The sequence below is a fragment of the Lichenostomus cassidix genome, chromosome 29 (genome assembly GCF_008360975.1).
Source record: "Lichenostomus cassidix isolate B80296 chromosome 29, HeHo_3.0, whole genome shotgun sequence".
NCBI lineage: Eukaryota > Metazoa > Chordata > Aves > Passeriformes > Meliphagidae > Lichenostomus > Lichenostomus cassidix.
This window is the reverse complement of record NC_139509.1, coordinates 2,426,003-2,451,243: the sequence shown is the minus strand read 5'-3', so window position 1 is coordinate 2,451,243 and position 25,241 is coordinate 2,426,003. Positions and strand designations below refer to the sequence as shown.

Sequence of the window (25,241 nt, the reverse complement as noted above, 5' to 3'; positions counted from 1 at the left end):
CACCCTTTTGTCTCCAGCCACGTGGGAATGCAGCTCACCCCTGCCACCACAGCCTGGGGGGGTTTCAGTCCCCTTGGGGGATTTATTTCTGTCCCCTATGAGGGGAAACACCACATAATGGAAGTCAGAGGTGCTGGGCAGAGCCACAGCAGAGTCCTGAGTGTCTTGGTGACAAATTTTAATTAACAGACTGATTAAAATTGTTGTCCCCTCCCTCACAATGAGCTGGTGGGAGTGCACAGCTCCAGACATGGCTCCCAGTCCCTGTTCTCCCCACATCCTGCTCTCCCCTATCCCCTGCTCCCCTCCATTCCCTGCTCCCATTTTCCCCCTGCTCTCCATCTCCCACTTTCCTGTGTCGCCGCAACGAGAACAGCCATAAACAGTTAAAAAAAAAAAAAAAAACCCAACAGAAAGGAACCGGGAGATGAAGTTACCAATCATCCCGCTCTCCTGCCAAGTGAGTTCACGTCGGAGCCTCTTTCTTGGCCAGGATGAGGCAGCAAGGAAGAAAAATAGCTTTCCATGCAAAGTGGGGGAAGAAATGTACTTGGATTCCTCTGCAGAGCAACATCACCCTGAAATCAATCTGTCCCAGCGCCCACAGCTCCTCTGCCCGCTGGCACTGGGACAGGCAATTCCGAGTGACAAGGCTGAAATGGAGTCAATGAAAACACCCTCCGAGCCGGCCGGGTTGGGATTGATGCTGCCCAGGAAGGTATTTTAATAGTGGCCAGATTGCCGGCGTTTAGGGTTTATAATGCACTCGGGATCAAATGTCCTGATATTTCAAACCCCTTCCCGGGGGCTTGTTTTATAAAGGAAAACAACAAACCTTAAACGCAGAAATAATAAATCTCGGCACCTCCGCAGCCCTTTCCCAGCAGCCCCACATGGATCCTGCCGAGCTGCAGAATTCCTGCCTGCTCTGCCTGGGAAGGAGCTGTGCTGGGACTGGGCAAGCAGTGCAGGGACTGGGAGAGAAGTGCTGGGACTGGGAGAGCAGTTCTGGACTGGGAGAGCAGTTCTGGACTGGGAGAGCAGTTCTGGACTGGGAGAGCAGTTCTGGACTGGGAGAGCAGTTCTGGACTGGGAGAGCAGTGCTGGACTGGGAGAGAAGTGCCAGACTGGGAAGGAGCTGTGCTGGATTGGGATGGAGCAGTGCTGGGGCTGGGAGTGCAGTGCTGGGACTAGGAGAGAAGTGCTGGACTGGGAGAGCAGTTATGGACTGGGAGTGCAGTGCTGGGACTGGGAGAAAAGTGCCAGACTGGGATGGAGCAGTGCTGGAACTGGAAAAGAGATGTGCTGGACTGGGAAAGCAGTACTGGCAGTGGGAGAGCAGTGCTGGGACTGGGAGAGAAGTGCTGGACTGGGAGAGCAGTGCTGGAACTGGGATGGAGCAGTGCTGGAACTGGGATGGAGCAGTGCTGGAACTGGGATGGAGCAGCACCAGGGCTGGGATGGAGCAGTCCTGGGAGTGGGAAAACAGTGCTGGGACTGGGAGAGCAGTGCTGGGACTGGGAAGGGGCAGTTCTGGACAGGGAAAGCAGTACGGGACTGATAGAGCAGTGCTAGACTGGAAGAGAAGTGCCAGACTGGGAGAGAAGTGCTGGACTGGGAGGAGCTGTACTGGAACTGGGATGGAGCAGCACCAGGACTGGGATGGAGCAATGCCGGCTGCAGCCACCTGCCAGCACAACAAATGCATTCCCTGGCATCACCAAGCTCCTGGTTCTGACCATGCAAAAAGCCACGGAAAAGGGGAAAAAGAAAGCGAAAGAGCATGAGGAGAGGGGAGGGGAAGGGGAAGGAAAGGCAGAGGGGAGCCACCCCAAGACCCACAGAGAAGCCCAGTGCTCTGCTCCTGACACGTGTTCCCCAGTAGTTTTCCACAGTGCAAGCAAAGGACTCCTGCCTTTCTCTGCAAGCCGAGTGTCACCCGATCACACAGCACCGGAGACGGGGATTTAACGCCGCTGTCAACACCGACGTGGAGGCCGAGAGGTGACCAGCACAGGCTTGGGCTGCTGCCAGCTAAAGGTGCCCTCCTAAGGACAGTCCTGACCTCTCTGCATGCTCCAGGGAGGTGTTCCCACCTCCTGGTGTCACCTCTGGGGGACAGGGACACAAACCCCATGAAGGAGGGATAAATCCCACCACAGACCAGAGCGCTGCTTCCCTCACTGTCCCAGCCCTGGGGTCCGTGGCTGAGCTCAGTGTTGCTCAAGGATGAGCCAAACAGTCCCAGAGTTGCTCAAGGATGAGCCAAAGAGCCCCAGGATGGGGGAAAAGGCCAGCAGGATAAGCTTGGAGAGCTGGGGGAGCTCAGAGAGCAGAGGACTCCGGCTGGGACACGGGAAGCAGCAGCACGAGAGCCCAGCAACAGATTTTAATTATTATTTTTTAGTGCTCTGTTTGGCTCTGAAATTCCTTGGAAGCCCAACTCCAAACAAACAAGGACATTGTCTGGGGAAACACGTGGAGGCTGGAATCTGGTTGAGAGAACCCACGGGATCACAAAGTCCCCAGAGGTCAAGGATCTGCCACGGAGCATGGAGGGTCCAAGGGGGAGCAGTGACAGCCCTGCCCCAGTCCCCAGCTGTCCCCTGTCCCACACCAGAGTGGCTCAAGGCTGACAGGGGGGTCACAGTGAACCCCCTGTGCCATCCCGATGCTCCAAGGGGTCGGAGCAGCCTCGGCACAGGATCAGCTCCATCCTTGAGGGTGATGCCTGCCAGGATCCTCCCGGCCAGGAACACTGCTGGATTGTCACACGGAGCGGAGGAGAGGGACAGCGGGATGGGAGGAAGGATAAGACAAGTTGCCCTTGTTACAATTCAGCACTGGCAGGAAGGACGAGCCCTTCCCGTGCCATCCTCCTCACGGGGCTGAGTGTGGAGGGACACCAGGGCTGGCAGGAAGGTGCCACTTCCAAGGTCCCTGTGGAGATGGGGACAGGCTGGACCTCTGCCCAGTGAGTGACCACGTCATGCCACCTGTCCTGGCCACTGGCAGCAAGCCCCACACGTCCCCCAGAGGTGCCCACAGCCCCCCAAGCCCAACTGATAGCGGAGAGAAATGATCCAATTCCAACACGGAGCGCGATTTTTGTAAGAGAAATGGCTGGAAGATTTCCTCAGCCTCTGATTTTTAGTGTGTCCCCGGAAAAAGACCTGGGGGTAGGGAACCAGCCAGCTTAGATCAACTGAGAAAATCAGTGCCTGTGACAAATATCCACAGGCAGCGAGGTGGGAGCCGAGGGAGCAACACCACGAGAAGCGCTGCAGCTCCCAAGCCTGCGGAGAGCAAAAGGCTTTGGGAGTGTAAGGAGCAGGGGAGCAGCAAAGCTCTGAGGACAGCGGGTCGTGCCAAGGGCTGTTAACAGCCTTCATTTAACACATCTCCCACAGCACCAGTGACAGAAATCTCTGCAGGAACGGAGCGGGACGGGGAGGCAGGGAAGCTATCGGAGCCAGGCTGTGGCACTGCACATCCCAGGCCTCCCCTGGCAGCTGGAACTGCTGCTTTCCAGCCCCGCAGCATCAATCTCCCCCCATCAGATGCCAGCTCAAGCCCCATTAGCAGCAGGCACCAGGGAGGCCCCACTCCTGCTGGGAGCAGATAATGCCATAAAGAAGCAAATAAAGAGGGAAACCACTAATTGGATTCATGGGTCTCTCCAGTGTCCTGCCGGAGAGTGACATTATCTCTTCATCCTGACCCCCAGCACCCGACTCGGTGCTGGGGGAATTCATTCCTGCATTTCCTTTGTGCTGATGAACCAGACTCACCCTGAGGGAGCCTTCGGAGAGGAGCCAGAGGGGCACTGAAAGCAGAGATCCCCTAAATCCCAGAGATTTCCCAAATCCCAGAGCCCCCCAAAATCCCAGTGACCCCCTAAATCCCGGGAGGGGAGCAGGAAGCCAAACGCTGTCCTGCCCAACTCCACACCATTGCCTGCAAGAGCAAAGGGTGAGGCCTCTCCCTAAAAATACACCCTGCCCTAAAAATACACAGGGTGAGCTTAAATTAACCATGCACACACACCCTCAGCAGTGCCTGCAGCCTGCCCAGCCCAGCCACACGCAGCCCCCGGGACCCCCAGGACCTCTGGGATCCCCAGATCCCAGCTCACACCCCACTGCCCTCAGCAGAGAATCACTCTTGGATCCACCCAGGACCTTCACTCGTTTGCAGAGATTCATTCATATAAGTTCATCCAATTTGCTGGATGAACCAACAGTTGGTGAGATAAGGGGATTCCTCTTGCTTCAGGACCCCTGGAAGCCTCTCAGATTTCAGGAGGTAAGAGATACCCCTGGGAGGATGTTGAAGAGAAATCTGACAGTGACCCAAACCCCAGATCGGAGCTGTAACCACAATTTTTCTGGCCATGGAGCCACCAGGGGAACAAAACTGCCACCAGCCACTCACACCGCGACTCACATGGCACCCAGAGTCACCTCTGGGGTGGGAGTTTGTTCTTGGTCATTTTTTGGGTGGGACTGAAGGAAGCAAGAACTGCCATCCCAAAACCCGCAGCTCTGCTCCTCCCTGCATCACTTCTCCTCATATCTGCACACCAAGAAACCACAAAACTTGCTAGAAATAATGATAAAAGGGAAGGAAATGACCTGGCACTGTGGGAAGATGCCTCTTTCTCAATTTCACCCACCATGGCCTGAGGACAGCGATCACAAGGAGATTGGGACAGGGCAGCAGGACAGGGGTCCCAAGGGGAGTGGACACTCACGGTGAAGGCTCAGGGAGATGTTGATGGACCGTTCTTCCACAAAGCCCTTCAGGTTGGGGATCTTGGCACACTTGAGGATGGTCTGGGAGGCACTGTCACCCACGTGGACCCAGCACACCGTGTCCTCCACATAGTTGAAGTCCATGGCCGTGGTCTGCTTGGCGCTGGTGGGGGTGATGTTGGGCACGGGGGCTCCGCTCAGGTAGGTGGCCAGGATGTTCTGGGAGTTGGCAATGAGCAGCACGGGAGGACGATCCACAGGCTCTGCGGACAAGGAGGGGACAAGAGGGGTCATGGCAGAGCACCAAATCCCACAGTTTTAACCCCAGGGAAGAGCCTGGTGTGGAGAGCCTGGGGCAGTGCCATGGTCTGCAGAGCTGCCCCAAAGCACCACAATCCCCCTGCTGAGGATCTCACCATTTTTGGCTTTGCAGGATCTGTTGTCTGGCTGCAGGAGATATCCCTCGACGCAGCTGCACGTGTAAGAACCCTCTGTGTTGGTGCACGTCTGGCTGCAGGTCCCATACACAGTGCATTCATCGAAATCTGAGAAAAACAGGAAGAAAACTAAGGTTTGGACCAGAAAACCCAAACCTCCCAGAAAGCCCAAGCCTCCTTCGCTGCCTGAAGAGGGAATGAGGCTCCCAGCTTTCTCCAAGGTGATGCCAGCCTCATGCCAGCCTCCCAAGGAATCAAAGGCACCCTCACTTCCAAGGCCATCCCTGGTTCCCCATTCCAGCATCAGCTGCAGCAGGACAACCCCTGCCTGGCCACTGAGCCTCCCTCCAGCTCTGCACCTCCATTCCCACTCCAAATCCCTCCAATCTCCAGCTCCCAAACTGGCTTGGCTGCTCTTTCTTTTGGCAGATGGAAGTGATGTATCCCCCAGAGCTCCCTGCCAGAGCCAGGAATGATCCCTTCCACCATATGAAAGGGATGGAGCCTTCACAATCTCTCACTTCCAGATTTTTTTCCATCACACTGATGCCATCAATCCTTGCTGTGACACTCTCCTATTTTTCCCATCCTCTCCAAGGCAGGGACAGCAGGAGCATTCGCCAGCCCCTGGCTCCATACACAATGAGAAAGACTTTTCCTTACTCCCAGTATTCCTCATTCTGGTTGCATGCACAGCAGAGGGAGTCCCATCCCATTCCATAAATCCCATCCCATCAATGCCATCCCATCAATCCTATCCCATCAATCCCATCACATCAATCCTATCCCATCCCATCCCATCCCATCCCATCCCATCCCATCCCATCCCATCCACACTATGCTCCCTGCTCAAAGCCAAGCCCTGCCCCTTTCCCACATGACATTGGCCACATCCCCATGGTCACCGGGACAGACTGAGGGCTTTGCCCACCCCAGACCCACCTCTGCAGCTCCTCCTGTCCTCAGCCAGCTGGAAGGAGTGGTTGCAGTAGCAGACAGGGCCGGACAGCGTTGGTGCACAGTGGTGCTGGCAGCCCAGAGCTGTGCAGTTGGCCAGTTGTTCTGAGGGGACAGAGAGGATGGAAGAGAGGATGTCACCCAGGGAGGACACCAAGAAGTCAGGGTTGGGTGAGCAGGACCACCAGGATTTGCTGGGAAACTCCACACTGCCCCCACCCCCCCAGAGGGGATGGAGGGACTGAGACCCTCACCAGAGGGGGTCTGAGCAGCTCCCACCATCCCCACTGCTGCTGACTCCAGGCCACTTCCAGAAGTGGCCAAGACCTGGCACTCCTCATGCAGGACAGTGGGGTGACATGCAGCTCCAGAGTCCCCAGAGCTCCCCTCCTGTCCTCACCCTGCCCAACCCTGTCACCAGAGTGCCCTGAGGGGACAATCAGGCATTTAGCACAGGGGTGGCATTGCCATCCTCGGGATGTCTGCAAGGGCAGCAAAGTCCCTGAGGGGAGCAGGATGGGGGGAGCAATGGTGCAGCAGCTGGAGAGTGAACAGGGGTTGGGGTGATGGCTCAGGGTGACAGCTTGGTGTGACAGCTTGGGGAGACAGCTCGGGGTGACAACTTGGGGTGATCACTTGGGTGACAGCTGGAGATGACAACTCAGGGTGATCACATGGGATGACATCTCAGGGTGACGGCTTGAGGTAATCGCTGGGGGTGACAACTTGGGGTGATCTCTTGGGGTGACAGCTTGGGTTGACAGCTCAGGGTGATCATTGGGGGTGAAAGTTTGGGTTGACAGCTTGGGATGACAGCTCGGGGTGATGGCTTGGGGTGACAACCCAGGGTGATGTCTCGGGGTGACAGCTCACCTGCCCAAGCCCGGGGCAGTGACAGGCTGGGACTCGCAAGCAGCTGCGAGGAAATGGAGGAAATGCCTCCCTGGGGCGGCACCAGGCACGGGCAGAGGGGACTCTGCATCCGGATCAAGCCCCACCGAGGGCTGGCAGCCCCAGCGTGCCCAAACCTGAGAGCACCAGGTGCCCAAAGCCCTGAGCAGCTGCCCCAGCACAGCTCACGTGGCTCACGTGCTGCCCAGCCGTGAAAAATCAGATCCCACTTAAGTAACGAGAGCTATTACTGAAATATTAATTCTCAGCTTGGGCACAGCTGCAGGAGTTGCCCCGGGCTGCTCCAACGGGATCTGGGCAGTGGAGAGGAATTGAGTCCCATTAGGGAGACTTTTGAGGCCTGGGGGGCTGGGGGAGAGGGGCAGGAGCCCCCCAACCCAGGCAGGGCAGGGCTGGGGAGCAAAGAGGCTCTGGAGAGCAGGGTCAGCCCAGGACACGAGTTTCTGAGCGATTAATCTGCGCAGCAGCACGCTGGTTTAGGGAGTTTTCCAGCAGGATTAGCCACGGGAACAGGCCAGGAGGGGGGACAAAGCTCCTGGAAATTAGGAAAAAACCACAGCGGTATCTCTTATCTGGACCAGAACCCCAGGCCTGGAGCTTTTAAACCCAGGAGACAATGCAGCTATTTCATGGCTGCAAGCTCAGGAATGATGGGCATTTCACTTCCAAGCGGCTCTGGATAATCTCTGGATCTGTGACTGCGCTGAGCTGAGCGTTGTGGGGTTCACACTCAGCAGGACAAACCGGGGATCTCATCACTCCCACCCCGTGGGGGAGAATACCATGGGGTAACCCCCTTTTCCCACATCCCCCCGGGACCACCAGACCTACCCCGGCAGTGTGGCCCCTCGTCAGAGCCATCGAAGCAGTCGTGGAGGCCATTGCAGAGTTTGCTCATGTGGATGCAGAGCTCGGTGCCCAGGCAGTTGTGCTCGTTGGGTTGGCAGCGTGACACTTTGCTCTGGGGACCTGCGGGACACCAAAGGGTCAGCACGGGGACAGTGACACCCTCCTTGTCCCGAGGCTGTGGCACTAGCAGGTTCATGGGGGTGCCTCTCTGAGCTTGGCACAAGGAGACTTAATCTCCATTATTAACTGGAAAAATTACAAAGGAAGCCAGGCTTGATTTTTAAGCTCCTCTGAAAAGAAGCAAAGCATGGAGACAAACAACAAACACACCATAAATCCATTAACAGCCTGAAACCCAAGGAAAAGCTCCTGGAACGTCCAGCACGGCTTCACCCCAGGTTGGAGGTGGCTGCAGGGGTGACAATGAGCTCTGGCACAGTCCCTGAAAATCCTGACTCCCTCCATGAGGTCTCCTCCTCTCCCTGCCCCAAATCCACATTTCAGGGCTGAACACACAGGGTTTCACCAGAGCCACCAGTACATCTCTAAACACTAAAATCTCATTTTCCAGGGGCTGTTCACACCTCACCCTCCCCTCAGCAGTGCTGGCAGCAGGATGGTGGCAGAAATAGCTCCGTGGATCCCCTTGGGCCCCTGGTGAGCACCGAGAAGGGCACAGCACACACCGTGTCCAGGCACGGTCCCATTTTATCCCAGTCACCTTCAGCGGAGACTCCAACAGAGGAGTTTGCCCTAAATAAGCTCCAGCTCTCCTTGGAGAGGAGGATTACATCACACACAGAGCTCCGTGTGCTGCCACATCCTCATCCTGCATGGCTCTGGACACCACAGAGGGACACTGGATGTGATCAGAGGTCACTCTGAGCTCCCCAGAGCTGCAGCTCCAGCAGGGGATAAAGGCTTTCAACAGCACGTGGAGCTGTGGGGACCAAAAAGCACAGGGTGTGTGAATTCCCTGAGCTCCACACCGAGCAGAGTCCTCAATCCATCACAGCCAAAACTTCCATCTGTCCATCCTGGGCAGCAACACCCATTCCTGCTCAAAAGACACCTGAAAAGCAGGAATCTAACAGGTTCCAGGTGACAAATCTCTCCCCTGAGTCTCAAACACATCCCAGTATGCTCCCAGTGAGCTGACTGGCCTGGCACTGAGGCAATGGGATCCTCCAGGATGGTGGATACAGAGCTCAGGACACCCAGGCTCTTTCACAACCAGCAGGGGTTTGGGCTTCCCTCTTTCCCAGCCCCAGGGCACCCAGCAGATGATTCCTGGGAGAATTTCTAACCGGGTGCCACTGCACAGATTTATTTTTCGCAGAGGGTGGGCCCCCAGTAATTGCAAATTATGGGTTAATTAAGAAGCGTCAATATATGGACCAGAAGAATGAAGGGGATGAAGTGAAGCGCCCAATTCATCAGTCAGAGCTGCTCTGCCGTGTCCATTATTCCCTGCAAAGAGCCTGGATCAAACCACTTATCCCAAACAGGGCAGGATTAATCCACAAGCCACTTTGTTTGCTTTTGACTGGGTTGGCGCTAATAAATGAGCCAATTTATTACATGTGACAAGCTTGTGGTACACCCCAAGGAGCCGAATTAGATAGGAATGTTTAACCTCAAAAAACCACTCAGAAAAAAAAAAAAAAAGGAGGAAAGAAGAAAAGCAATTCTTCCTCCTGCAGTTGATTTGGCAACAGCTCAGGGAGATGCAGATGGGGGGAACACAATGAGGGAAGAGGCTGGAGGAGCAGAAGTGGGATAGTCCAACTTGTCCCATCAGGATGGACATGGTGGCAGCAGTGAAGGTCCTGGTGCTGCCTCTGGGTCGCATCTGAACTCATCCAGACCATGCCAAAAGCAGATCCAGCACAGCAAGATCCAAGGCCTCCTGAATTGTTGGATCAATGGATGGACAGACCAGGCGCCAGCCACAGCTGAGCCACAGCAAATTCCTTCTCAAAGCCCCTCATCTTTGATCTCCAACATGATGGAGACTCTTGTCCAAGTGTCTTCCTCCCAGGAAAGCTCTGTGGAGCAAAACATTCACTGCAAGAACCACGTGTGAGCAGCACTGGGGATAGGAAGGGACAGGGAAACACCTGAGCAAAGCCAGGGAATACTTCAAAGGACTCCCCAGGGAGGAAAACCTGGCACGTGTCTGATGGCATTTCAAGAGGCTCTGGCAGGAGAACGTCAGTGCCATGCAAACACCGCGGCACCGAAGGGCTCTGGAGCAGCGGAGGGAGCTGCAGCTCAAACACGGATTAAATCAGAGTAATAAAAGTCATTCTCTCCCTGCCAGAGAGATAACGGGGATGAGAGGCTGCTGGAAGCCCCGGTGCCGGAGTGGCGTGAGAAAAGCTGGCCTGGCAATCCTGGAGATACCAGGGGCTTGTGCTGACAGGTCAGGCTCCACGGGAATGAGCTCAGACAGGAGGCTCTGCTCATCCCCCGGCCCATGGAAATGGCACAGATGTGCCCTGGCACCCCAATCTCAGTGCCCCAGGGGCACAGTGCCCCGCTGGGTCCTTTCTGGTGCAAAGTGGGAACTGGGGAAGGTGGGAAGAGCCCCTCAGGAAGGTCTAGTCCCTCCAGGTCTCCAGAGCTCGGCTGGAGAGGAAATTGCTCCCGAAGAACAGAGAGATCCCAAAGTTTGGGGTCTGTGGGGGTGATGGAAACACACAAACTCAGTCCCACACATGGACTTGGTCCACGTGGTGAGGAGAGAGATGCCAGGCTTTGCTCTGTGCCTCACAGAGGCTCCCATTTCCCTGTCCTGGCAGTGCCAAACGAGTTCTGAGGGGCACAGGGTCAGCGGGGGTCTCATGTCCTCCAGGGCTGAACCCTCAGGGGACCTGGACCAAACCCAAGAGTCTTCCAACATCCACGACCCCCACACATGAGGTGAACCCACAGCACCAGAGGCTGCTCCCAGGCCCTTCAGCAGCCACAGGCAAGAGAGAGGAAAAAGGTGGAGAGGGAAAAGCATCCATGCTCCGGTCACCTGTCCGTATGGATCGAGCACAGACACGCAGCAAGCGGAACACGCCAATCAGGAAGGATTTCTTCCAGCCTCGAGCCCTCCTGCTGTAATTTTCCAGGGCTGCTGATTGACTGGAGCCAGCCAGCCCATCCCAGCCCCCCATCCCTCCCACGGAGGGGCCGTTGCATCATTTTGCCTTAAGGAATAAACAAACCCAGAGCCGAACCAGAAACTGCTCTGGAGGAGATGGTTCTGCCAAGCACAGCCTCAAGTGGGAATCTGGGAGGGATAGCTGGGACAGGGGACAAGGAGATGCTGCTGGTCCCCAGTGGTGGCTGTCCCTTGGCCTGGAATGCTGGGACATGGGGACAGGTGGTACCTGGCTCCAGCTCTGCTCTGGCACAGAAGAGCCACCATTCCTGGTGTCACCACAGCTCTGACCTCGGCAGACACCCCATTCCCATCCCTACAATCCCATCTAGCCCATCCCAGTTCCCTGTTTCCTTCCAGAGAGACTCCACCACCCCAGGTGAGGTGGGAGCACCACCAGGGCTGTGGCCAGCGGTGGCCAAGTGGCTCCAACAGCTCAGACCACTGAACCCAATCCAGCATCCTAACCTCAAAACATATCTGGGACAGTGATGTCACCTTTCTAGCTGCTCCCTAGGACTCCCAGAGATCTTCCTTTGCTCTCAGCGCCCAGGAATGACAAGGCACTGAGGACAGGGTGACACCACCTGGTGCCACCACTTCCAACTCTTCCTTCCTGGCGCACATTCATTTTGATGGAAACAAAAATAAATCAGTGATTCCTCATTCCCAGGAACGTTTGGCACAATGGACGGAGGGAGGATGGATGGATAAATGGAAAAATGGATAAATAAATGGATGGATGATGGACGGAATGGACACCCCCCACCCCGAGGGGCTGCAGGAGCAACAGGAGCTGAGGTAGAACGTTGTGCTGTGGCCACTCAGGGCCCTGGATCACCCATGGAGCGATGGAACAAACCCAAAGGAAGAGGATTAGGAAGGAAAGGAAAGGCATACATACATATCTCGGGAGATTCATCCGAGCCATCCGGACAATCCTTCTCCCCGTCACAGCGCCAGCCCTTAGATATGCACGTAATCTGATCTTTGCATGCAAACTGTTTGGGGCTACAAGTCTTCGGTGCTGGATGAGAAAAGAAATAACGATAATAAACAACATCAGTTTCTTCCCAAAGACAAGTTGTTCCGAAAGAAAAATCAAATTTCAATTAAAGGCTGAGATTGGTTTGGGGGTTTTATTTTGGGGGGGTGGGATGATTTCTTTCCTATGGCTCGGCGGAAGTTTGAGCTCGGCACCGGATCCATCAAGCCTGCCCCTAAGGAAAGGAGGAAATTTAAGCTGGAGCATTAATTACACCGGGAGAAAACAGGAGCCGAGCACTGTGATGCGCTCGCAGATTTTAAAGATCATTTAACTTGGATGAATTAGCTCCTGGGAGCCAGAGGCGCTTCGTTTTCCGTGCTAGGCAAGGGAAAAACAGGGAAAAACGAGAAAACGCAAATGAGAACAAATTAAAAAGTAATGCTTTTTTAAATCGTGGAGACAACAGCGGGATGGGAATCCATCCATCCCATGTCCAGGACCCTGGGGCAGCTTGGGGAAGGGTGACCCCACACTCCCCACTGGACACAAGGGGAGGGAACATGGACAGAACGAAAATCAACAGGAAAAGCCAAAATTCAGAGGCTGGGGAGGGAGAAAGGCTGGGAAGAACCTTCTGCCCATACCATGGGGGGGTCATTGAAATGGGAGGAGGCATTGCTGGCCCCCAAAAGTAAAGGCTGCAATGGGGGGTCACCGAAATGGGAGGGTCACTGCTGGAGGGGTCACAGCCATGGGGAGGTCACAGCCATGGGGGTTACTGTCATGGCAGGGTCACAGCCGAGGGGGTCACTGCCATGGGGGTCACTGCCATGAGGGGGTCACAGCCATGGGGGGTCACGGAATGAGGGGGTCACAGCCATGGGGGTCACTCACTGCCATGGGGGGGCCCAGTCTCATGGTCACTGCCATGGGGGTCACAGCCATGGGGAGGTCAGGCCATTGGGAGGTCACTGCCCAGCCCCAGCCCTGGGGATGTCCGAATCTCTTACAAGCCCAACCCAACTGCGAGCACTCGTTCGAGCAGTCAGCCACACACGCAATTCCCAAAACATTCATCCCGTGGCATCCCTGCTCTCCTGCCAAATTCCCTGCTCCCAGCATCCACTCCACTTCCTGCTCAGCCCAGGAAAGGAAAAGGGGGGTCTCTGTGCCTGCATCTTCCTCCTGCCATGGGGCTGCAACGGGACAGGATGGGGATGATGCAGTCCCTAATCCCGATCCCATCCTTAAAGGGTGGGAGGACACTTCCCATCCTGTCACAGCACTGATCACTCCTCGGAGCCGCACAGAGCTTTGCCCCGACGGAAGTGCAGCTCCTCCTGCCAACCTTGCTTCCCTGCCTCCCTTCCTTCCCCAAGCACCGGCGGCGTGGGAGCTGCTGCTCGGCACAGCCAAGATGGAGACTGGATGGATCAAAATGGATGGAGCATCCCTACCCTTCCCCTCCACCTTCCCCAGGCCAGAGTCCTGTCCCCTTCCTCCCCTTCCTCCCACCGGGCTCAGGGATTCAGGCACAGCCTCCTCCCGGTCCAGCTCTGCTCCATATCCAACCTACCACCCCCTCTTCCCAGCAGAGCTTGTCTGCCGCCTCCATCTCCCGGCCACAGGCGCATCCAAGGCAGGATTCATTAAGAAAACCACAGCAAAGGACTTGACACTCTTGGATTTCCTGCTCCTCCTCATCCTCCCAGGTCTCCGGCAGCCACAACGTGACCTACGGCTGCCGCAGCCGCTGGAACCCACAGGTTTCACTTCCCGGAGGAGTAGGCAGAGCTGCAGGAGGGCAAATCCCTGGAATCCCTGGGAATTCATTCCCATCCCAGCCACTCGTGGGATGGGAAACCAGAGCCAGGACAGGAGCTTGTTTTGCACTGGAGACGCCAATCCTGGAGCAGGGACACTGGAAGGAGTCATCCCTCAGCACCAGGGTGTCCGTGCTGAGCATTCCCAGCTCCAGGAAGCCGAGCAGAACACGTGGGATTTCTGACATCACTCACACATACACCATCCCGAGGCCACCTGAGTCCGAGTCACACCCAGAGAGGGGTGCTGATCGAGGCAGGTTGACCCCAGGAACCCAAACCCAGCTCAACCCACCACTCCCAACCACATTCCCACCCTGGCATTGCCACCACGTCTCGGGGCAGCGTGAGGACGGAAGGGAATCGCTTCCCACCCATCCGCCACAGGCTCCTCAGCAACCCCACACATTCCCCGTCCTCGCACAGCGTGTTCCCGGCGGGTTCAATGCCCCCACGAGGCCTCGGTGCCAGGTGGACAATTAGAGAAGGTGTCTGTTCATGCATCCCTCGCGAGGAGCCAAATTCCCTTCCCGAGCCGGGCGCTCGCCCCAGCGGCGGCGATGGCAGCAGACGGAGCTCCGGGATGGGGAATAAAGGAGCCTTCATCGGCGCACAATGGGCGGCTCAGAGCGGGGCCGGGGCAGCTGCGGGGACACGTCCTTGCCTTGGCAGCTAGAGGAGAGACCCTGGTTGAAAAGGGACTCAAAGGCAGTGAAACTGTGCTAAAAACATGGCAGAGGTTTGTTAAAATAGCCGAAAGATGGGGGGAATGGTGGGAAATAAAATACCTAAAGGAGGAGAGACCCTGGTTGAAAAGGGACTCAAACTGTGCTAAAAACATGGCAGAGGTTTGTTAAAACAGCCGAAAGATGGGGGGAACGGTGGGAAATCAAATACCTAAAGGAGGAGAGACCCTGGTTGAAAAGGGACTCAAAGGCAGAAAAACCGTGATAAAAACATGGCAGAGGTTTGTCAGAATAGCAAAAAGATGGGGGAAATGGTGGAAAATAAAATACCTAAAGGAGGGTGCAAACTGGTGGGGAAAAAAGGGTGGTAAAGTGTGGTGAAAAATAAAAAAGGGTTCAAAAGTGGTGAAATAATAGGGACTCAAAGAAGTGCGTAAGAAAAGGGACCCCAAAAAGGCATAAAATGAGGTCCCCAAAACAAGGCCCCACCCCAAAAAAGAGCCTCCCAAAACGGGAATAAAAAGAGGCCAAAAAAAGGACCCTCCTCAAAAAAGGCCTCACCTAGAAGAAACGGATGTAAAAACAAAAAGGCTCAAAAAAACTACAAGGCCCAAAACCAAAAAAGGTCCAAAAATGAAATGGCCAAAAAACAGGTCCAAAGAAAAGCCATTTGGGTGCAAGAAAGGGGATTGCTCTCCTCCAGGATGGGGTAGGAACAGAATCCCAGTGAGGTCTTCCCAGGTGGGAAGGGGACCCAGAGCCTGGTGCCAGCATTCCATGGACACCAGAAGGCTTTGCGTCGGAGCTGGGATAAAGGCTGGCAAAGACAAACACCGAAAAACATCTGGGTTTTTGCCTAAAATAAGAAATGGACACTGAAAAGGGCTGTTGGAGAGGTCGGGAAGCAGAGGCCAAGTGACCTTCGGTCCACGGATGAGGATGATATAAAACCCTGGACAGACTGGAAGCAAAGCACAAAAATATGAAGGAAATCCTTCCCTGCTTCTTCCTCAGCCCAGCTGCTCCTCCTCTCCTCGGGAGGAGGCGGCCGGCCAGGAAACAGAGCTGGCCATAAATACAGGCTGGGACGGGCGCGATTCGCAAACCAGATGTTCTGGGGGAGAAGGGAGCGTGAAAAGGAGGGGATAAACCCATTCCAGAGGGAAATATTCCCACTCCGTGCTCCTCCAGGTCTCCATCCCCACCTCGCAGGGCTGCAGAACCCCAAAACGGGGCGGGTTGTTGTGTTTTGGGCAATTTTGGCATTTCTTTGGCAGAGGCTGTTCCAGCAGGCAGATGAACACATCTTCATCCTGACATTCCTCCTCTTCCTCCTTCCCTGTGGATCAAGGCTGGAGCACTCCAAAAATCCATGGCCACTCTTCCCAGAAGAAAACAAGTCCATGGTCCCTGTGGGACTCCCAGTGCCAGCTTGGAATTTGTGACAAGGAGCTGCCAGAGCCTCCGAGTCACCCAAGACACAAACTCAACCACATTCAACACACAAAATCCACCAAAACCACATCAGAGTCACCTTAAGCTTCACTTTTCTCCCCCATGTCATCCATCCGTTGTCCCTGAACTGCGGAAAAAACAGTATTTGTTCCTTTTTTTGTGTTTTCAGAACTTCCAGCATCCTGGAGTTTCTCTGCAGCCTCAAGACAAGCACTGGGAAGGCCAAAGCCTGGAGCTCCAGCTCCCTCAACCCTGGGCTGGGGCTCCAGGCTGATCCTCAAACCCCAAATCCCATAAATTTTCCTGCTCCCAAAAGCTGAACGGGCTAATAGAGACATTTAAAATACCAAACCCTCAGGTTTGAGGCACATTTTTCCAGGGGGGAAAGGGAAAGGAAGGCTCAGCTGTTTGTTTTGCATTTAAACACACGATCCCAAAACAGTTCAAATGCATTTTTGCAATTCTTCCATCCGGCCCCCTCCGAACGGGAAGATTCAAACCAGATCCCTGCTCCAGCTCTTCCAGGGCCTTCCAGGGCTCCCGGCCATTCCCGCCGGAGAAGCCGCAGGTATGCGGCCGGGCTGGGGGAGGGGGACGGCCAATTGCTGAGTAAATATTGACTTTAAAATAGGTTTTTTCCCCCCTTTTTCCCTTCAAGTTGGACTATGGCATTGAAATCACGAGGTGTTCACCTTCCTCAAAGAAAAAAAAAGAGGATTTGGAGAAGCCAAGCCTGGATCTGCTGTGCCAGAGGTGTTGGAATGGCAGCTCAGTGCCATTCCTGGGACAGGCTTTGGCTGGATGTGGGCACTTGGAAGGCCTCTGGAGAGGGTTCATTCTGATTATCTCCATTTTTGGGACCCCAAGGAGACAACAAATCCAACCAAAACCAAGCCCCACTATCTCTTCAGCCTCAGCATTCTGGTGCTTCCCTGGTTTTCCATCCCTGGTTTCTCCCCGTGTTCCCAGCCCTGTCCAAGGGATGATGGTGGTGGGAAGCAGCTGGAAGTTCCTGCTTGCCCCTAGACCCATCCGGGGACATGGGCAGGGCTGTCACCCCCTGGTCACACCCCAAAGGGACAGGCAGGATGGGGATGGATGCTCACCCATCCCAAATCCCACCAGCACATTCCTTTCCCACTGGTGACATTCCACAGGTTCTCCCATCACCCACCTGGACACTCCCCACGGCAAGGGACACCCATCCCTCCCCGTGGGACATGGATTGGGAGCCCAGTGGTGCTCCAGGGATTGGGAGGTGACATCTCAATGTCCCACTTCTCTCTGGGGTCAAGCTGAGCTCAGGGCAGCAGAGCAGGGAGAGGTGACAACCCCAGGGCACCCCAGCAGCATCCCAGCAGCCCCCCAACACCAGGATGGGATTCCCAGCAGCCAGGATCTCCCAACACCACCCCCAAACGCAGACAAAGGAGCAGAGCGAGGACGGGGGGGACGGAGAGGAGGAGGATGGATGGGCGAGCGCATCCCGAGGGAGGCGGGAGGTGGAGGCAGGAGGGGGAAGATGCCCACCAGCATCCCCGCGGAGGGGGAAGGGGGAAAAAATCATATTGCGGCTCCCAGGGCTGCGTCCATCCCGCAGCTCCGTCACCTGACTTCAAACGCATCCGGGGGGAGACGATTTCCATGCGAACACGCATCAGGAAATCTGGGAGGAATGCGCTCCCCCCCGCCCTGCCCAGCCCCTTCCCCTCCCGCTCCCCAAGCTCCAGCAGCTCCGCCGCCTTCAGATGAAATCCATTAAAAAAAAAAAAAAAAAAAAAAAAAGGAATAAAGGAAAGATTTGCATTTTAAACCAAATTCAGGAGCTGGGAGAGCCGTGCTGGAGCGCGATCCCCCGCGTCCCCTCCCGCCTCCAGCCCCACGGAGAGTCCGCAGCGGAACGAGCTGGAAAATGGCAGGAGATGGAACCAGATGAAACGAAAGCTCCGGCATTGCCAGAACGGGGGATAATAATAATAATAATAAAACAAACAAAAAAAAAAGAGCTGGATCATCCAGACTGTGGTGGGGAGGGGCAGGAGGGGCTGCTCCAGCCCCGCAGCCGAGGGCGAATCGAGGGAGAATCCCGCTTTTTTGGTATCTTTCTTTTTGCAGCTTATCTGCAATTTAAATGGAAAAAAAAAAAAAAAAAAAAAAAAGGTGGGGGGGAAAGGAGAAAGAAGAAAGCATTTGCAGCCAGGAGAAAGGGGTTTAAGTCCTCTGGGTGCAGTTGGATGGGCTGCAGCCAGCCCTGGCCAGTGGCCATCCCTGCTGGGGTGCCCCGTGTCCCTCTTCTCCTTCCTCAGAGAAGGGATGGGGAGGGGGCAGCAGGCCTGCAGAGCCCCCCACCTCCCCTACCTGCTCAGCCTTTATTCCCTGTATTCATCCCGGCAATAGGAGTGGGATGTTTATACCCTGGGCAGTTGGGAACCCAAACAGGATCCGGCGCTCTGCACCGCGGTGGTTATTTATGGCCTGTGGCTGGAGCTGATAACGCTCCCTCCAGAGCCCTGCCTGCGCCGGGAATAAAGCAATTCCACAGGATAGATTAATAGGCATTTCATCCCGGCAGCTGGGAGGGAGGGAGGGAGGGGAGGCTGCCGGGGGCTCGGTGGGGCAGGAGGGTCCGTGCTTCCTCCCGCCGGGCCGGGCATCAGCTCGCCAAGGCTTTCAAAGGGCTGGAGCCCGGCCAGAACCATTGGCCTTAATTCATTAGTCAACTCAATTTCGCTGCCTCCGCAAATAAGGACTTTGTCTGGGATGGGGAAACGGAGCAGAGCAGCTATTGTGCCCCGGGAGCGGGCAGAAAGGGCCCTTTGAGAGGACACTCTGCTGGAATAAAAGTCACTTTTATCCCAGAATAATTAGCATGCTCTGAGTACACTAATTATTCCGGCATAAAGGGACTTTTATTCCCGAGCAGCGCGGCCGTGCAGGGAGTTGCTCTGGATTCGGCTCCACCTGCCCGTGTGAACGCAGCCAGGGATGATCCCAGCTGGGATTTGGGATCCTTGGGGTGGCCACACCTGTGGGTCCTCATTGGGGTGCACATGGGGGGTCTCACCCCAGCCAGGGCGGGGAACAGTCACCCCCCAGGAGATGCTGGATGCTCCAGCAGGCTGGAAAGCAGCAAGAAGGGCATGGGGACATGGAGATCCAGACCTGTTCCAAGCCTCCAGGTCACCTCCTGAGGTCCCCTGGGGGATCTCAGAGCATCTCCCAGCTCTGGGGAGCACAAGATCACAGAGCCACTACTGCATGGTGCAATCTCCTGCTACTTCAGAGTCTCCCCAGGGATAACACCATGGCCCTGCCCTGCTCCTGCTACAGTTTTTGTCTGTCATCAATTCCCATCCCAGTCACCAAAACCAAACTCAACCATCCCATGGGGACACAGCTCCAGCTGCCCATTGCCTCCCCAGCACAGCGAGCATCATCTGCTGCTGAGGGCAAAGGTTTGGGGATTCCTTGGGAAGGCAGGTCCTGCACAGCTTCCAGGTGGCAGCTGCTCCGCTGGAAAAACATCCCTGGCACGGTGCAATGTCCCATCTGCCTGCAAGTGGTACAAACGGTGAAAGAGGAATCGGCACAGTTTTCCCTGAGCTGATGCCACGTCCCAGATGCCACCTGACCCCTTGGCATCTCCACCGGATGCTCCCAGGGGATTCCTGCAGGTCAGGGATCCTGCTTTCCCTGGTTTTAGCCTCTGTAAGTCGCAGGAAAAGAAAATTTAGGATTTCACGCAGCTGAAAGGGCGTAGGGCTGGGCTGGGCGAAGGCCGACGGCATCAGCGCGGCTGCGGAGGAGAGTGAGTAAGCAGCGCTGGGCTCCAAATCCGCTTTTCCCGGGGGAAATCACGCTCCAGGCCGGGAGAGAAGAGGCTGAGCGAACCCATCTGGAAGGGCCGGGGGCTGCGGCAGGAAGCAGGGCCTTGGCGTGGGCACCGACCCAAGGATGAGGAGCCAACCCCGGGGCGGAGGCGCCGGCACAGCCCAGCTCCACGCGGCGCTCGCCCCGGTGCCCCGCAGCATCCGCCCGGGCGCTGGGAAGGCGGCTGGAGCGGGAAGTATTAAACCCAAGTGCTTCCTTTTCCAAACAATAAAAAAGCACCGCGACACCCGCCGGGAGGAAACCTTTCATGGCCTTTCTCTGCGCTGGGGTCTGGAGGGGTTTGGTTCTCAGTGCCTGGAGAGGACAGGACCACTGTCAGCGCCGTGGTTTGGGGTGTCTGTGCCCCCAAAGTGTCATAAGTGATCTGGAGCCGCTCTCCTGGCAGTGACAGAGCCAGGGACAGCCAAAGGGTATTGACACCGGCAGCAGGGGACAGGCAAGAAGTGTCCCCAGCGGAGTGGGTGGGCACATGGGGTGGGTGGGCACACACTGGCAGCCCACCAGGGGGGAAGGGAGGGCAGGGGAATGTCCTGCTGCTCCCCAGAGCCGAGGATTTGTGTCCCTGTGCCATCCCTGAGGCCACAACGTTCCAATTCTGACAAAATCACCATGTGCCAGCATTGAGGGCACAGGGAAGCAGAGGGAGGGGACACCAGGAGGGACTCGGTCCTGAGGAGCCCAATGCAGGGCCAGGGGGTGCAGACACCCCTGCACGAGCTGTGGCCACGCTGTTGGCCAGCTGTGAGCATTGGTGGCCTGAATGAGCCATGTGTGAGCCAGGACCACGAGCCTGTGCCCACGAACAAAGAGCTGCAGGTATATGGGTGAGATTGATGCCATTCAAAGCCCTCAACACATTTAAATTTTTGCTCAGCGAACAAACCCAGCCACCCCCAGTGAGGCTGGGCCACAGGGCCAGCAGCAGGATGGCTCCCAAAGCCCTTCCCGGCTGGAATCCTCCTCAGCTTGGTCACTAAGGGATGGATGGCAGAGCAGCAGCTCCTCTCAACCCCTCAACTGCAGCCCCCCAATTCAACAGCAACCCCCCAATTCAACAGCAACCCCCAGACTCACCTCCCCCACCTGCCCAGGATGTGACCCCCAACACCTGCCCATCCTCAGGTTAAGACCCCCAACACCTGCCCACCCTCAGGATGAGAACCCCAACACCTAGTGTCCCCAGGATGTGACCCCCAACACCTACCCATCCCCAGGATGAGACCTCCAACACCTGCCCACCCTCACCACAGTCTCATTTGGAGAAACAGCATCTGGCAAGAGGCTAATTAGTCCACTCCATTAAAGATGCAACTTCCAACTCAATTAGACTCCCTCCCAGACATCCACAATTCCCACTGCTGCCCCAATCCATGCGTTTTGGACATCACAGACCTGCTCTCACCTTCCTGACATTCCCTGGAGTCTGGGATGCTCTTCCCATCCCTCCCCTCGGTGCCACTGCGAGCACAGTCCCATCGGAGAGGCTCAGAGCTGCCAGCAAGGTCATTATCCAACAATTCTTCTGCCAACCCCACGAGCAGTGCTGGGACCGTGTGGGATCCTGCACAGCATCTGCATGACTGCAGCTCCAGCCCGCTCCATTCCCTGGCTCAGGAAGGACACTGGAGTCTATATTTAGCCCTAAAAACGGCCGGACCACGTTGGGGAACGCAACCTCTCACGATGGAATAACATCCAGAGCAGCCCTCACGGCCCACCCTGTGCTTTTCCTTCAAAAATAAAAGTCACACGGCAAAGAAAACAACGGGTTTGAGCCGAATTAGAAAATGCTGAAAATATTTGGTGAGGCCGCAGCCGGCAGGTCGGGCTGCCCGGTGTGTGGAAAGGGCTGGAAAGTTAAGTCAACAGCAAAACCTGGGCTGTAAATAGCTCGAGGTGGCCTTGGATTGCAAAATCCCAAGGAGAGGGGAAAAGCATCCCCTGGAAAACTGGGGGAAAAACACTGCAGCAGGGGCAGATGCTCCATTGGGGAAAGCCTGAGGATGCCAGCACTGGATGCAAAACATCCCCAGGCACCACCTGATGTCCCTGGAGAGGGATGTCCATGGGAACACAGCTGGACACACTCTATGGGAGGTGATGGAGACAAAATTCATCCCAAGCATGAGGAGAGTCCTGTCTGGCCAGCAAAGTCAGGACTGTGGGAAGGAAACAGGCCGATGCATCCACTGCTCACAAGCTGAGCCACGGCTGGGATCAGCACCAACTCCAAGGAATCCATTCCCAACCCTGGGACTGCCAGATCCATCCCAGGCACTTCAGCAGTGCTCGTTGGGATGAGCTGGGTGGAGCAGGACTCTGCATTTGGCAGCTCTCAGAGAGACTCAGCATCCCACAGAAGGGCTGGGAGGTCTGGGGGGGGACACAGAGAAAGGATTTATCTGCACCAGGAGAGTGCCTGGAGTGGATCTGGGAACCGAAATCATCTCCATGCCTGGAAGAGGAACCTCCTGCCCCATGACAAAGCCACGGGCTCATCGCCGTGCTGACTCAGCAGGATGTGGCACATCCTGTGTCCCCTCCTCTCCCCGGGCACTCCAAGGCTCCCGAGGGCCCAGTCCTGGCTGTGATTTTGGGAAGCACCTCCCATGCACCCCCTTGCCGGGCAAAGGACGCTTGCAGAATCACGTGCTCTCGACACTGTTTTGGAGAAGCTCTGTCCAAAAGCTCATCCACAGGCTCAGGAAAGCTTTCCAAAGGCTCAGCCAAAGCCCTGGAGTGCTGTGGGGGTCACAGAAATGGGCACAGCCAAACCCTGGCTGTGGACACAGTCCCCAGGGACAGGCAGGAACCCCAGGGGTTGTCCCATTCCCTGAGGAGCATCCCGGTGCTGGTGAGATGGTGGCAAGTCCTCAGCAGCAGGATCCACCTGACAGCCAGAGCAGATTCTTCCTCTCTGGTGCTGCTGCACCAGAATGAGCCTCACAGGAGGCTCCAGACAGCCACGGGACAGGAGAGTGCTGGCACAGACCCCAGCACCCAATGTCCTCACCCTGCCACCACCATCACCTCTAGGGATGCTACCAGTGCTCCCAGTTCCTGCCCAAAGGGCTCCTGATCCTCACCCTGCCCACTCTCCATCCCCCTCCCCACCCTCAGCGAGCACTGGAAGGTGACCTGGATGTTGTCACAACCTCGGGGGGCAGCCGGGTCCCCCCCGTGCCCTCCTGGAGGGGGAAGGGGCAGTGGTCCTTCCCCAAACAATCTCATCCCAGGAAGTGGGAGGATTTTGGGAGCCAACCTTCCCGCCTCAAAGCTTCTCGTGCCACCACCCCGTCCCCTCGGCCGACTCCAGGGCTGTTTTCGGGACCCCACCCAGCAGCTGGTTTACGCAGCTTTTCCCTTAATTTGTCTCTGATTTTCCGCTCCAATCCTGCTGTTCCTGCGAGGAGAGGGGAACGCCCGAGCAGCTGAGCAGAGCCTGAATTGGGCAACCACAGGTCAGGCACGGGCTGGGGGCAAAGAGGAACCAAGCAACACCAAAGTGGAACTCCTACACCACCAGATCGTACAGAGGATGCTCCAGAAACCACGGCCTTGGAGGCACAGGGAGGACCTGGGTGGTTTTGCTCCCCATCATCCCAACTGGTACTTAGCACTGGAGGAAAAGCATCACCAGCTGGAGCAGCCCCCGCTCCTTCCCGGTTCGCAGGCTCCCCCGGAGCACATGGAACCGGCAGGGAGAGAACACGAGGAGCGAGTGGTGGGGCTGAGACACCGAAGGCGAGGGGGCTGCCACAGCTGTTGCCACCCCCGCGCCGCCCACCGCGCCTCGGGAGCTTCGGAAGCAGCGAGGAGGCAATGCCTCGGCTTCACCCCAAACCTGGCAGCGCTGCCAGGGATGCTCCAGCACTGCCCCTGTCCTCTGGTGCCCAATGCCATGGGATGGGGGCAGAGTCTGGTCCTCTCACTGGACATCACAGTGGCAGCTCTCACACCAGGAGAGATGCCACTGGAATCCACACGGGAATGCCAGACATCCCTCCAGACTGCACGGAGGAACCCCCAGCCATTCCCCAGGGGCAGCACCTCCTGCCTTCTCCTCCCAACACCCCAAACCTCCACTGTTCACCTCCACTGAACCCAGCGCAGCTCCGGGCGTGTCCATGCACGCTCAGGGAAGCGGCGTGTACACACCCACACGTGTGCACACACACGGGAAAACACCTGGGAACACACAGGGACACACGGGCACACGTGAGAACACGCGGGCACACACGGGAACACACATGGGCACACACATGGGCACACACAGGCACACAAGGGGACACGCCAGGGCACACAGCGGGACATGCCAGACCACCAAGGTGGCGAGAGGGAAGTGCTGCACCAAAACACCCCAGCCACCCTCAACCACAGGTATTTCCAAAACAGGAACGGAGAGATCCCTGCCTGGCCTCACTCCACTCCCAGGGCTCTGCAGCCACAGGGCCCAGGGATGCCCCACGCTGCCCTGGGAAGCAGCGGAGGATCAGACAGACAGGAGTTGCACACCGCTGCCCTTTGCCATCAAAGTGCTTCCAACCACCCCACAGCTGGACTTTGTCCTCCTCCAGGAACAAGGAAAGCACTTCCAGAGCTGCAAACTGAGGCAGCGTGTGTGAGAAATTGGGTCTCCAGATAAGGATGGGAACCTGAACCCTGCTCCCAACGACATCCCAGGCTCTCCCAGAGCCCCACTGCACCCAGCTGGGGCAGTGGGAGACCTGCAGGACTGCCAGGGCTGAGGTACCAGCTGAGATGGCACCTTGGTGGCACATTCTGCCTCCCAACCAGCCCAACCACACGCTTGTGGTGCCTCCACATCCGCCACATGCTTCCACATCCTCCCACCCACAGGGTCATAGAGCTCCCAGCACCCCGAGGTGGTGGAACAGCACCTTGTCCCCATCATGACCCCGAAAGGAACATGCACTCAGAGGAAGGGGTGCCTCTGCCCCACTCCGGCTCCTGGGGTGGAGAAGAGGATGGAGGAACTTCCCTCCAGCTCATCATCTTTCCGCAGCCTCGTTTCCAAAGGCAACGCAGCTTATGCAATGAGCGATGCCTCCCTTCCGCCCCCACCAACTTCTGGATCCGCCGGCTGCTCCGAGCCACCTCCGAGCGGGGATGATGCCTCTGAGACCTTGGGTCCCTCGAGGGGTGACCCCGGAGGGCTCAGCTGCTGGCCACCTGCAGTGCCGAGCTCACCGGGAGAGTGCCAGCGGCTCAATCAGCCCTGCAGGTGCCACCGAGGAGGGGCTGCGGGGTGCCCTGAGCTGCTCCGCTCCTGTCACCTCCCTCCAAGGGACACAGATCAAGCGCCCGCATCCCC

General features: G+C 56.7%; 1 protein-coding gene across 6 annotated transcripts in view; it reads right to left on the bottom strand.

Moving 5' to 3' along the window:
• The window catches only part of LRP1 (LDL receptor related protein 1), a 76,458-nt gene that overhangs the window by 49,741 nt on the left and 1,476 nt on the right, over positions 1-25,241 (bottom strand). For all 6 annotated transcript variants that reach the window (XR_014846322.1, XM_085040912.1, XM_085040915.1 and 3 more), the window contains exons 2-6: positions 11,968-12,090; positions 7,892-8,029; positions 6,134-6,253; positions 5,171-5,299; positions 4,754-5,017 (exon numbers count right to left, since the gene is read on the bottom strand). Coding sequence is in view for 5 of the 6 variants with exons in the window: in XM_085040912.1 (XP_084897038.1) it covers positions 4,754-5,017; positions 5,171-5,299; positions 6,134-6,253; positions 7,892-8,029; positions 11,968-12,090 (774 nt within the window). In the remaining variant the exon portion in view is untranslated. The remainder of the gene's footprint in view (positions 1-4,753; positions 5,018-5,170; positions 5,300-6,133; positions 6,254-7,891; positions 8,030-11,967; positions 12,091-25,241) is intronic.